Raw genomic sequence first — 13,129 nt, 5'->3', positions numbered from 1 at the left:
TTTTATTATTTGTATTTGTTCTGATGTTTAATTAGTATTGGGTTGTTTAAATATGATCTTTAATAATAATATAGTTTAGATTTTTAACAGTCCAAAACTGTTAAATAACGGCTATTAATTTTGTTATATTGATGGTTTAGTGTTATTTGTTCAAAATGAGATTGACTTAAATTATTATTATATATATTTAATTAGTATCATTATAAAATACTCATTAAATTTAATATTATACCTTGTTTTAAATCAAATACTAATATTTAAATTAACATAAATTTTTTGTTATCAATTAATTTAAATCATAAAAAATGACATTTTAACATTTTTATATAATTTAAAACTTTAAAATAAGAAAATATATAGTGATCCATGCATCACACCAAGGACGTACTTGTTAAAACTTAAACTTGAGTTTGTTTGAGAAAAAAGTTCGGTTGATTTGGCTGACCATCCAAAAGTTCCTGGATTGTTCAATTTTGGATTTTTAAATTCGAATTGACCGATAGTCGCCGTTATTAAATATGCTTGCGTTTAGCTGTTGAGGTAACATCCTTAATCAGAAATAAAAATATAAATACAAATACACTTATACATAGTAGTTAATTTTCCTGATTTAAGTAATTTACATTTACTGTCTTTCAGATTTGATAAGAAATATGGAGATGTCGACCCTTCTTGAATTTCTTTTTATAACGAAAGAACTCCAAGATACTTTGAAAAATGAAATAATTGGTTGAACAAATTAGCTACAATTAATTTATTAAGATTACCATCTTACCCTTGAAGTTTTGAAAAATTTGTCATCTTTTCACACTTTTGAGCCAGCATCTAAGCCTCCCATTAGTCAAGGGCCTATTGTATTTTGTTCAAACTTTCAAATGTTATCTAATATTTTATCCAAACTTATCCTGGTATGTTTTTAAGAGCATACAACTATTTACATACCTGTAAATAGTTCTGGCCTCTAATTCTGTTTTCATATAAGATACAATATATTCTAAGAAGTGATGTATCTAATCTTACAGTAACAATAATTTTTCTAGCAGTTAGTGCGATTGAGTTTCGTAAGAGGTAGAATGGCAATTTATTATTATCTCTTTTATTTGATTATTTATTTATTTTGTGTGAATTGTTGTTGTTGCTGCTTTTTCTTGTCAATACCTAATAAGTTTTGGACCATGTTAAATGTTACGGCTCATGCAATTATGGATCACTCGTCATCAGACAACTAATTATGATGAGATATGAGATTACTCATTGTTTTATCAGTAACTTGATACCACTCCACATATATTACTTGCAGTAATTTTCACGTATGCCCACATAATATTTTAATATTACTAGTGTAACATGTGTATATAACTTAAACAAGATCTAACTTGGAGGAAGGAAATTAAGAAGTTGATTAGAAAGTTATGATTTTGGATATCCACTCCTATTCTTCAACAACACACAAATATTTGCAATCAACTTGTCATTTTATTTTGGTGCAGTGATCCAATAATTAGATCAGTAAATTAGCCTATCCGTCTCCTTTTTTCTACACGTAGATAAGCTAACATATCATGGTTGACTACGTAGCTCTCACAAAGAGTGTCGGTTCAAGACATCAATATACGACAAGTTGTCCCAACATATATAAAATGATATTTTGTCTCGTGGTTCATTATACCAATGCATCACTATACTAATAACATGCATAAAAAAAGCGTGGATTTTGACGTAACGGTAGAGTGGTTAATATTTAAGGCAAAGGTCTTTAGGTTCGAGTCCACCGTGGTGCGGTCTTTAAATTTGTTTATTTAAAAATTGTAATTTATAAAAAAAAATGCATAATATAAAATTTACACACGTACACTCAAAATAGGTAATGCGTGTGTGCATTGCATGCATGTTGTGCGGACAAGTTCCAATTTTCGGGTGGGAAAAATGGACATAATATCATTTACACACACAATGCAACGAAGATTCCATATTGGCAATGGGAAAGCAATGAGAAAAGTAATGACAATAATTAATTAACCTCCTACCTGAAGAACAAGACTTGTAAATGAAGCATAGATGAAAATTTCTTGATTCTGATCAACCAGTGGGTGCAACAACTACACAAAGTTGAACTACGTATAGCCCCTAATCTGTATCTTAACCTAATCTGCCAACCTCAGAACCACCCTCTCTCGCCTATTCTTGTGTATATAAGCAATTCCACGCTCTCACTCTCTCACAACCCAAATATTCACTCTAACCTTCTCTTCAACTATCTAACGACGAAGCTAAATCAAAACACTAGTGAAGAAGATGGAAGGAGTCAGAAACAGCACCACCTCTCTCTTCTCATGTTTCATCATATTGGCTTTCTTGCTTCTCTCTACCGGCACACTGCCGACAACAAATGCCAAAGTCCACTACCATGATTTTGTCGTATGTTTCTGACCTCCTACCTCCTATGTTATTCTCTACATTTTCTCATGATTGTTTTTGTGAAACAGGTGCAAGCAACCCCAGTGAAGAGGCTGTGCAAGACCCAGAGCGCTATCACTGTTAATGGGATGTTCCCGGGGCCTACGCTGGAAGTGAACAATGGCGATACTCTAGTGGTTAACGTTGTCAACAGAGCTCAGTACAACGTTACCATTCACTGGTAATTGCATGCATGTGAAATGCAAGCATTATATCTATATAGTCGCATAGAATAATCTAAGACGTGTAATAAACTCCTCTAATCGTTTTATATTCCTCGTAGGCACGGTGTCAGGCAGATTAGGACTGGATGGGCTGATGGACCAGAATTCGTGACTCAATGCCCTATAAGACCAGGAGGGAGTTACACTTACCGATTCACCATCCAAGGACAAGAAGGTACTCTTTGGTGGCACGCTCACAGTTCATGGCTCAGAGCCACAGTCTACGGAGCTTTGATCATTCACCCTAAACAAGGAGACTCGTATCCCTTCCAGAAGCCAAAGCGTGAAACGGCCCTTCTTCTTGGTACCTATTGCTCCTTCATCTTCTGATGTGCACTTCAATTAGCAATAAAAGAAACAGAGTCTTTTTAAACAATGATTATGTGTGTGTGTGAATACTGCTCAATCAAAAACCTCAGATAATGACTGATGTCAACTTTGGTCAGGTGAGTGGTGGAATGCCGATCCGATCGCTGTTGTGAGACAAGCCACAAGAACAGGAGCTGCTCCCAACATTTCCGATGCTTACACAATCAATGGCCAGCCTGGAGACCTGTACAATTGCTCCAGCAAAGGTTGCAAATCTTGCTTTTATTTCTGATGCCTTGTAATGGCAACAAATAGTTAGTCTGAGTGCGCAGATGATACAAATTTCTTCACCTAAAATCGGTTTATTGAAAATTATAAAAAATCAAGAGCAAATCAATAATAGGACACATTAAAAGAAAGATAAACATAATATAACCTTGCTCATATCTGCACATGACAAATAAGGATCAATGCTGGGATATGACACATTTGTTCCATCTGATGCAGACACAGTAATAGTTCCAGTGGACTCGGGCGAGACGAATCTTCTCAGAGTTGTCAATTCTGCACTCAATCAAGAACTCTTCTTCAAAGTGGCCAATCACAAGCTTACGGTGGTTGGAGCTGATGCCTCCTACGTTAAGCCCTTCACCACCTCAGTCCTAATGCTCGGGCCAGGCCAGACCACGGATGTCCTAATCACCGCTGATCAGCCACCTGCAAGATACTACATGGCAGCAGAAGCCTACGCAAGTGCTCAAGGCGCACCATTTGATAATACCACAACTACAGCCATCCTCGAATACAAATCTGCCCCCTGCCCAGCTAAAGGTGCCACAATCAAGCCAGTTATGCCAACGATGCCAGCTTTTAACGACACTGCTACTGCCACTGCCTTCACAACCAGCTTCAGAAGCCCAAGACAAGTTCAAGTACCTACTAACATTGATCATAATCTCTTCTACACCGTTGGACTAGGACTCAAAAACTGTCCCCCCGGTGCCAGCCGTAGCACCTGTCAGGGTCCAAATGGTACTCGATTCACTGCCAGCATGAACAACGTATCTTTCGTGCTGCCATCCACTTTCTCCTTGCTTCAAGCGCATCAACAACGGATACCTGGTGTCTTCACGACAGATTTTCCAGCAAACCCTCCCGTAAAGTTTGATTATACAGGGAACGTCAGCCGGTCACTATGGCAGCCTATTCCTGGTACTAAACTCTACAAGTTAAGATACGGGGAAACAGTGCAGTTGGTTCTGCAGGGAACAAGCATCTTCACTGCTGAGAACCACCCAATCCATCTTCATGGTTATGATTTCTACATAATTGCTGAAGGGTTCGGAAATTTCAATCCAAGCAGAGATACAGGCAAATTCAATCTTGTAGACCCTCCTCTGCGCAATACAGCAAGTGTTCCTGTAGGTGGATGGACGGTGATCAGATTCGTAGCAGATAATCCAGGTTCAATTTGAGACACAAATCACATATTCTAAATGTCTAATGTTCTAACACATATTTGTAACTTTGAGATTAAAAATTGAACTGCAAACAGGGGTATGGCTGCTGCACTGTCACTTGGATGTTCACATCGGCTGGGGACTTGCAACGGCTTTCCTAGTAGAGAACGGAATTGGAGAACTGGAAACACTAGAGGCAGCACCAGCAGATCTTCCAGCTTGTTAGTTAACCTACAGCAAATTCTTGTGTCCTGCAAGAAGGGCAACAAATATTTTTCAAGCCACAGCATATGAGTTCCATTGTTGTTTGTTTCCCCCACATTTGGGGCTAGCTTCTATTTTTCCTTTCCATTTAATTAGGTATTACATGAGAGGGGCTTTGCGCCACACCTACAACATACAAGTACAACCCCTTTAGATGATGATACTATATAGTTGTACCGTTTTTCATTACCTTTCAAAATTATCTTCTTTTTTCCCAGAATTCAGATAATTATATTTCAACTCATTGCCTCTTCACGTATCCGTTAAATAAATTCTGGAAGATTTAGTTACCAGCTCAGAATCATTTGCACACCGGAACAATAATACTCGCGAAAACGCATACCAATTACATGAAGAAATGAGATGAGATTACATGTAACATAGCTCCATCAAACGCCTCCCTTTTCTTTCACTCAAAGTTACGGCAACACGAAATTAGCTCAGAAAATGGGGGAAAAAAGAAACCTCAGCTAAATCAATTGCTACTGAGTCAACGGCGGGCACGCTAGTATTGGCTCCAACAAGTAAAACACTTCAAGAAACTTCGAGAATCATCTTCCGCTTTTGTTGAAATATATAATAAATTGCCAGTCGGGAATCAGAATACGTCGTACTCGTACCATTTTGTTCATATTGATTATAGGAAAGCGAAATTCGACCGTTTCATTACTGTATATGGATGAATGAGCTAAGCTAGGGATTTTGAATTTCTTGAGTTTTGTGTGATTTAGGGAAATGAACGTGGGCTAGGCTCCCTTTCAAAAAACCTGGGCTAGGCTCTGCAGAGTTATTTTAAATACAAATACAAATATAATTAACTATTACTATTAGCCCAATAATATTGCGATTCATGAAAGGGGGATATGAATAGGGGATTCTATGAATAGCCTCTATCAATTAAAAATAATAATAATAAATAAATCAATAATAATAATAATAATAATAATAATATTATTATTATTAAAAGAGAAAGAAAAAACCTAAAGAAACCCTTGAAAGCACATGAGAGCAGACTAAGGGCCGAGCCTCATTAAAACTTCAGATGTGAGGAAAAAGAGTACCCGCCTTTGCCGTCGCCCTCTGCCGCCGCCTGCCGCCCTTCTCCACTACCATCACCAGATTTGCCACCCTCTGTCGCCCCCTCCGCTGCCTTCCCCCACCACCACACCAGATCTGCCGCATTTGCCTTCCCCCACCACCACCAGATCCGCCACCCTCTGTCGCCCCCTCCGCTGCCTTCCCCCACCACCACACCAGATCCGCTGCCGTTGCCTTCCTCCACCACCACCAGATCCACCACCCTCTGTCGCCCCCTCCGCTGCCTTCCCCCACCACCACACCAGATCCGCCCCCGTTGCCTTCCCCCACCACTACCAGATCTGCCACCCTCTGTCGCCCCCTCCGCTGCATTCTCCCACCACCACACCAGATCCGCTGCCTTCATCTTCCCCCTCGCGCCACCAACCTAGGGTTTGCGCCGCCTAGGGTCTTCATCCCCCTCGCACCACCGCCTTCATCCGGCCGCCGCCGTGCCACCCTTCTCTAGGATTTGCGCTGCCTAGGGTATTCTTCTCCACCATAAATTCTTCTTCTTCCACAAACCTCGTGCCCTAGCTTCTCCATTAAAGACGTCGCCGCCACCTTGGCCTTCGAACACCGGCGCCATCGTCGCCTCCCTCCGCCTCCCACACCCAAATCGAAACTCTAGGACCGTGAAGGCGGCGGCGGGCGACCTGGTTGCTAAAAGAAGAGGCCGTGCTGTGCGACCTGGGATTCAGAATCGCGGCAGCGGCGGCGTTGCAACAGACCAGAGGCTAGAAATCTAGTTCCGGCGACGTCTAGTGAGTTTTCCAACTAGGAGGCATGGTTGGGGCTCAAAACGACGTCGTTTTATCCCCTAACTAAACGACGTCGTTTTGATTCATTGCCGACGACGCCATGTCAGCATTCAATTTGGGGATTCTTGAAAGTCATGGAAAAATTGTTCAACCCTTTAAGTTCAGGGAATTTTTGATAAAAAAAAAAGTTCTTGAAAAAGTTGGAAATTGAGGTATAGCCGTATAGTTCATGGTTTTGGCGTAATTAACCCTTTTTCCTTTAAAGAAAACTCCTTTAAAGTTTTGGACTACTTTTCCTATAAAGAAAACAAGTTTGGAAACCCAGATTTGATTCGAGCACACTACTACAAAAAAGCTAATAGACATTGGGCATTGCCTATTGTCTATTAGAGAAAATGTCTGTTGTTGTAAGTGGTAGTGTCGTAGGTGCCTAGAAAAAGGTGCTCAAAGACCACAGGCATTGCCTGTTGTCATAGATATTTATGACAACAGACATTGTATATGGTCTTTGAGAGCATAGAGTCCGTTGTTGTATCATTATTATCACTATGGTTTTCGAGTAGTGTCGTAGGTGCCGATTGTCTATGGTATTTTCTGTATACGACACTAGCTTTTGTCTGTTGTCGTAGTAGAAAAACACCCAATTTATTTCTTATATACCACATCAGTTTTTGAGCTGTGTCGTAGGTCCCAAAAAAACCATGCTCTTTTATAACTTTAAAATCAATTAAATCCTGTATTTATAAGAAATTTTTTTCCTGAAAATTCAATATTTATTTAAAGGCATGAGAAAATCATTTTCATTTATAACATAATCATTATAAAATTTCAATGTTCATTACAACTTAAAGATTCGACCAAATTCTAACAATAACTAAAACTAAAATGTGTGGATCCACTACCAAATAAGTTCAATCCTAACATTCAAATGAGTTAACACTTGTTCCTCCTTCGTTCCTTCAAAATGTGATGCATAAATCAATATGTCTAATATTGTCTTCTTTGCCTTCACCGCCAGGGGCGGTTCTGGAGGGTGCGCGGGGTGGTCGACCGCACAGGGCCCCGAAAAAATAGGGGCCCCAAAAATATATAGATCCATATATATTATATATATATATAATAAATAAAGCCTGATATATTATTGAATTCCTTAATGCAGCACAGTGGTGAAGTGCCTTAGATTGGTCTTTGGCCACCCGGGTTCGATTCTCCCTAGAAGCAAAGTGGCGTTTTTTTTTTTTTTTTTAAAGGTAGAACAGATTCACCTAATTTGTAGGCAAATGTGGCGAGCAACATGCCCCTCATATGGGCTTAGGGTATGCTTTGAAGGCCCAACTAGTTCTTTCAAAATTATTAACATTAATATACTATACTACCAACTCTTCTTTTCCAAAAAATTTCTTGCTTCTTCTTTTTTATTTTCAGTGATTTTTCAAGTCTTGAGATTAAAGGTAATTTCGTTGAAACTTTCAATTATATTTTATACATTTCAGTTTTTATTTTTTATTTCAGTTTTTTATTTTTAATAATTGTTATTATTAATTTTAACTGATGGAATTATAATTTTGTATTTAGGTTTGTGTGTTAATCGTGGACATACTACGTTTATCGTATTCATATAAAGATTACTGGTGCGATCTTTCATCTCTAAATTCTTATATAGTTATATTGTTTGGTTATTATTCTAATCTTTACTTTGTTTAGTTGTGTACTTGACACCGGTGCTTAAAATCTTGAGCTTAATATGATTAGAAAATATCAATCTGGATATGAAAACTTGCAAGTAGGGCAACACTTTTTAAGTGAATGACATATTTTTTTATATATTTATTAAATAATTTGACAAAAAAATGTATTATTTAATCAAATATGTATATAATATATTTTTTTCTCAACTATAAATAAAGGGCCCAAATTTAACAATTCGCACAGGGCCCACGTTTAGCTAGCCCCGCCCCTGTTCACCGCTACATATCCTTCACACAATCACAATAAAAAATTATCATAAACAAATTAGTCACATGTTGTCATTTCGTCAATACACAATAATTATGTTAAAATAATATACATATGTTCCATACTCATCAACAAATTATAAAACTAAAACCTAACCCATTATAAAATATTGATTGATAAGGGTGGTACTTTTCATTTCTCCAAATGTCTATAGTTCTAGTCAAGCTCCCTTTAGACAGAGAGAAGAATAAGCTAATATTTTAGCAACCACGAGTTGATGCAAAATTCGAAGCTCAAGTACTAAAGTTAACCAAGCAACTTATAACTTACAGGGAATGAAAATGCATCCAAAAGTTGAAAACTTCAATAAACAGGCAATTTCTTTCTGCAAGAGCATTTCACTATTCCAGATTCTCCACCCAGCAAAATACGAAAACAAACATTCATTTAGTAAAACAATCAATTGCCTTGCTACCATGAAACTAGAACTTGTAAAATGCATGAGCACATTAGATCACAAAAACTAAATACAGAAAACACCTGTGCTACATGCATTATATATGCAGAGACCAACCAAAACACATATCCAACATATCCAATTGTATAATATATATACATTTTAAGTTTCCCTTTGACGAACATATAATTGAAAAGTAAAAAACAAGTAACATTTTGCTATTGAAAAAATCCATTTGATTGGAATTATTGGGCTATTTCAATTTACACAAAATAAAAATAGATTTTCACGCATGAATTGATTTCAGAATCAAACGTGAGAGCAGATAATCAAGAACATTTACAAAAGCCATACACAAAAATCATACACAGAAGTTCATACAAGAATTCGTTTCATTTAGTGGCTTCGTACTTGGTCCTCTTATCACCCAATACACTCTATTTCTATGAACTGGACATTATTCAATATTGCGTGAAAAAAATTAGCAGGTTACAATTATTGAACGATAAATTGTTCTTTAAAATAAAACATCAAACAGTTTCTAAACGTATACCAAGCAGGAAATTAACCTTATAAGAACGAAGGGGGAGACAACAGGACACGGTGGCAGCAACAATGTCAACGACGGAGGCGGAGCACGTTGACGTTGATGACGGCATGGTGGCAGTGGCACAAAGCTGGGCGAGGGTGATAGATAGTGAGGGAAAGAAAGATGGAGATAGGTGAATTAAAATCAAAATTAATCCCTTACCTCTATCGCAATTATTTTCGAACAACGGCCTGACGGAGGCGAGCTTCAATCGCAGCGCCAAGAGAATGGGGCGGGGGAGTTAAGGCGTCCAAGAGAGTAACTGACTTGACAGAGAAATAGCCACTGAGGTAGGGGAAAGCGGCTGCGCCGTGAGCGACAGTGACCGGCAATCGCGCAGGGACAGATAGTGACCCCCGGCCGTGGAGGAAGAGAGTGCTCTAGATGGCCGCGGCGGTTATCAGAAGTTAATTTCAGCGCTGAGTACTGCTAGTATTGAGAGTATTCGTAACCTTATTTGTTTTTAGGGGAAATTTATTTAATTACTTAGGATTTTTTATAGTAGTATATATCTTTTAAAAAATCGTTCAAATTGAGGGATTATAAATTTCCTTCGAGTTGGATAATTATTAATTTTGTTAACATTACAAAAAGTAAGATATTTTTTTAATCATAATGGCAAAAAGAAAAGAGTGACAATGTGAAAATAATTTTTAGGGAAAATTAATTTAATTAAGAAAATATAGTGTGAGTTTTATTAAATTGAGATTTATTAAAAAAAAAAAGGAAAAAACATCCCTTGAAAGCACAAAGACGCAGACTAAGAGCACAAAACTTGAAAAGAGAAGGAAAAACTAAGTAACTTAATACTGAAACTCAGGATAATCATCCATGTCATTCGACCAACGCCCATGGACAACATTATTCATTGCAATCATACTGGGCCTATTGGTGAGGTCAACCACAAATTCCCTTGGCTTGTAACCCATTTCTTCCGCATTCCTGAGACGGCTTTTAATACAACCTTCCGGAATGGCATGTACAGGCTCTCGTCCCTTTACCGAGCCCTTTGGGCGACCACGTCCGCGCTTCTGCTCCGAGAGCAACTGCATCCCCTGATTAACCTGCTCCTCTAACCTAATTATACGACTCGCCATCTCATCCGGAGTAGGATTGGTCTGCTTCTCAACATCAACCGGAGTAGGATAGGATTGGGTCGCTGAATCTTCTGTCCTAACTACCGAATGCTGCTCTACCACAGCTCCTCCATTTGCTCCCAGAAGAATAGGAGAATCAGTCTCTGTGTTCGCCCCAGCCGGCGACGCCAAAGAGTTTGGTGTTTTTTCCAGCTCATGCTCCAGACGTTGTGCTCTGATAGTGTTCTCAAGGGCTAAATCTTTCTTCTGTAAGCCGCTGGCCTCACAGTCGAAGTCATCATTACGCCCCTCTAAATCCTTCCTGGGACTCGCAGCCAGGCGTCTCTCTGTAGACTCCACATCAATATCCTCATCTACCACCTCCAAGTTTTCCTCCTCAACGTCTTCTGCCACCAAGGATCCAAAAGAGTTTCCTAACAACTTCTGCGGTTCAGTAATCTTGGACCCAACTTGCTCCGATTCAGCCACTACCGGCTCCTTCCCAACCTGTTGTCTTCCACCAACCTGCTGCCACTCCGGCTGTGGCTGGGATTTCTGGGTAATCGGTTGCGGCTGTTTCGGCAGCGCAGTATTTGTATCATTTGCCTCCCCCGGCGCCATCGATTTGTTCTTGCGGCATCCATTGGGAGAATGTCCCGTAATCTTGCAACGACCACAATAAAGGGGAAGATTTTCGAAAACAAATTCCACATGAAATGAGAACTCCTCCATATCAATAAGCATAGTATGAGGGAGAGGAAGAGACATATCTATTTCAACAAGAATGCGGGCGAACTGTCCAAAATCTCTTCCTGCCGACGCACCATCGATCTTCAAGGGGTGGCCCAAGAAACGTCCAATGCCAGAGATAATTTGTGGATTCCAGCATTCGATTGGAAGGTAATGAATTCTGACCCACACGTTAGCCAAATGAGAGGTTTCCTTGAACGGATCAAAATTGCAAGTCCACTCCCGGAGCCGAAGATTCCCCTTCGAGAGTTCCCAGATCGCCTTCTCCTTCGCTATAGCTTTATCAGTCGCTGTAGTAAATCGGAGTGTATAATAGCCCTTTCCCAACGGAATCAATTGCCAAGCAGAAACTATACCCCAAAGTTGTTGAAGTTCCGACTTCAATTCCATAGTAGAACGTGGCTTATCGCCTTTCCCCAGCAGGAGACGTCCTGTCAACGCGTGCTCAAAAGCTTTAACCTCCTCAAGATATAAAGCCTTTGGTATTTTCAGGGAGAATTGATCTCCCTCCTTCGTTGGACGCAAATCGTGAAACACATGGGCTGCTAAATCCGGCCGCTTAACAGGTCGCTTCACAGTGGCGTTCGCATAAGAAATCCTAGCGTTTCCAACCACGCTAGGGCTTGCAGTATTCGCCGCGCCGTTGCCTGATGAAGGGGAAGACCGAGTTGGAGAGTTGAGAATATTTATGGTTTGTGGCTTTTGTGGCTTTTCAAAATTCGCAGAAACGGAGGGGAGGTTAAGGGCTCCCTTGTCGCGAAATCCGGCTGACAGAGGAGTGGCCATCGATCAGCGAGAGGCGGCAGGAATATGTGCGGCTAGGGCAACGTCTGCATCAGAGGAGTAGCACCGATTCGCCCTGAAACTCAGCGCCGTCGAATCTGAGACACGCTGCACCAGAGGAGTAGCGCCTCGCTGGAGGAAGAGAAGAAGAGCCGCGCCGCACCGGAAAGGAGGAGGCGGTCGTCGTGTCTTTGGCAGAAACACGCCGGAGAGGAGCGTCGCCGACGCCGAAAGAGGGGTAGCGGCGGCTGACCTAAATCTCCAATTCGTCTCTAGTCCGTCAACAGTCTTCAATTCAAGTGATATTCCAAAAAAATAATGGATGTTATTAAACAATTTAAATAGTATAAGTTTAGTTATTATTTTTAATTTTATATTTACGAGTTTAATTTTTTCATTAATTAAATTATTGCTATAAGAGGTCATTAATTTTAGAGTAAAACAAAATTATTTTTTAAATTTTATTATTATTTCACCAATTTATTATTTTTATAAAATAACATCATATATATGACCATGGACTATTAGATCCAGTGTTATAGATTATATTTAACAACTCATCTATAACAACAGACTCATAAGTCTAGTGTCTATTAGCATATTTACATGCTAAAAGACTACAGGCAAAGATAAGACCACAGACAAAATATATAAGACCACAGACTTTGACAAAAAACAATGTTATATGTGCAGAACCGATCACCTACCCACCGTGGGCATGCATAACGTGCCCACCATGATGTGGCAATTGTAATTATAGTAAGATAATTTTAATTAGAGTAAAATTTATTAGTTATCTTTCCTAATTGAATTTGCCACATCAATGGTGGGCACGTTATCAGAGACAGATCTAGAGGCCGGGCAGCCTCGGTGGTCGCCCGGTCAATTTTTTTTTATTACCTATATATATATAGGGGAAGGCTAAAATAAGAACGCTTCTTAAAATATAAATTAGGAACCATTTTC

At 39.4% G+C, this 13,129-nt stretch overlaps 1 protein-coding gene and 1 long non-coding RNA gene across 5 annotated transcripts; both read right to left on the bottom strand.

The window, feature by feature from the left end:
* Window positions 1-2,055: 2,055 nt before the first annotated feature.
* On the bottom strand, window positions 2,056-5,464 carry LOC131002021 (uncharacterized). Of its 4 annotated transcripts, none has more exons than XR_009094105.1 (3): window positions 5,088-5,102; window positions 3,427-4,988; window positions 2,056-3,341 (listed from the first exon to the last, which is right to left on the bottom strand). It is a non-coding gene; the product is annotated as an uncharacterized LOC131002021 (long non-coding RNA). The 4 variants fall into 4 exon arrangements; XR_009094106.1 differs by having other exon boundaries at window positions 2,056-3,285; XR_009094107.1 differs by having other exon boundaries at window positions 2,056-3,278.
* A 280-nt stretch (window positions 5,465-5,744) lies between these two features.
* On the bottom strand, window positions 5,745-6,158 carry LOC130998224 (uncharacterized). Its single transcript, XM_057923654.1, has one exon. It carries the CDS (start codon window positions 6,156-6,158, stop codon window positions 5,745-5,747), a length of 414 nt encoding a protein of 137 aa, XP_057779637.1.
* Between the last annotated feature and the right edge of the window lie 6,971 nt (window positions 6,159-13,129).

This window comes from Salvia miltiorrhiza, chromosome 8 (assembly GCF_028751815.1).
Source record: "Salvia miltiorrhiza cultivar Shanhuang (shh) chromosome 8, IMPLAD_Smil_shh, whole genome shotgun sequence".
NCBI classification, from domain to species: domain Eukaryota; kingdom Viridiplantae; phylum Streptophyta; class Magnoliopsida; order Lamiales; family Lamiaceae; genus Salvia; species Salvia miltiorrhiza.
Note: the sequence above shows the minus strand (reverse complement) of the source record. Positions and strands in the feature narration are given on the sequence as shown.

Excerpts from the sequence above, each read along its gene's own strand:
- LOC130998224 (XM_057923654.1), bottom strand. The coding sequence starts at position 6,158 with ATGAAGGCAGCGGATCTGGTGTGGTGGTGGGAGAATGCAGCGGAGGGG.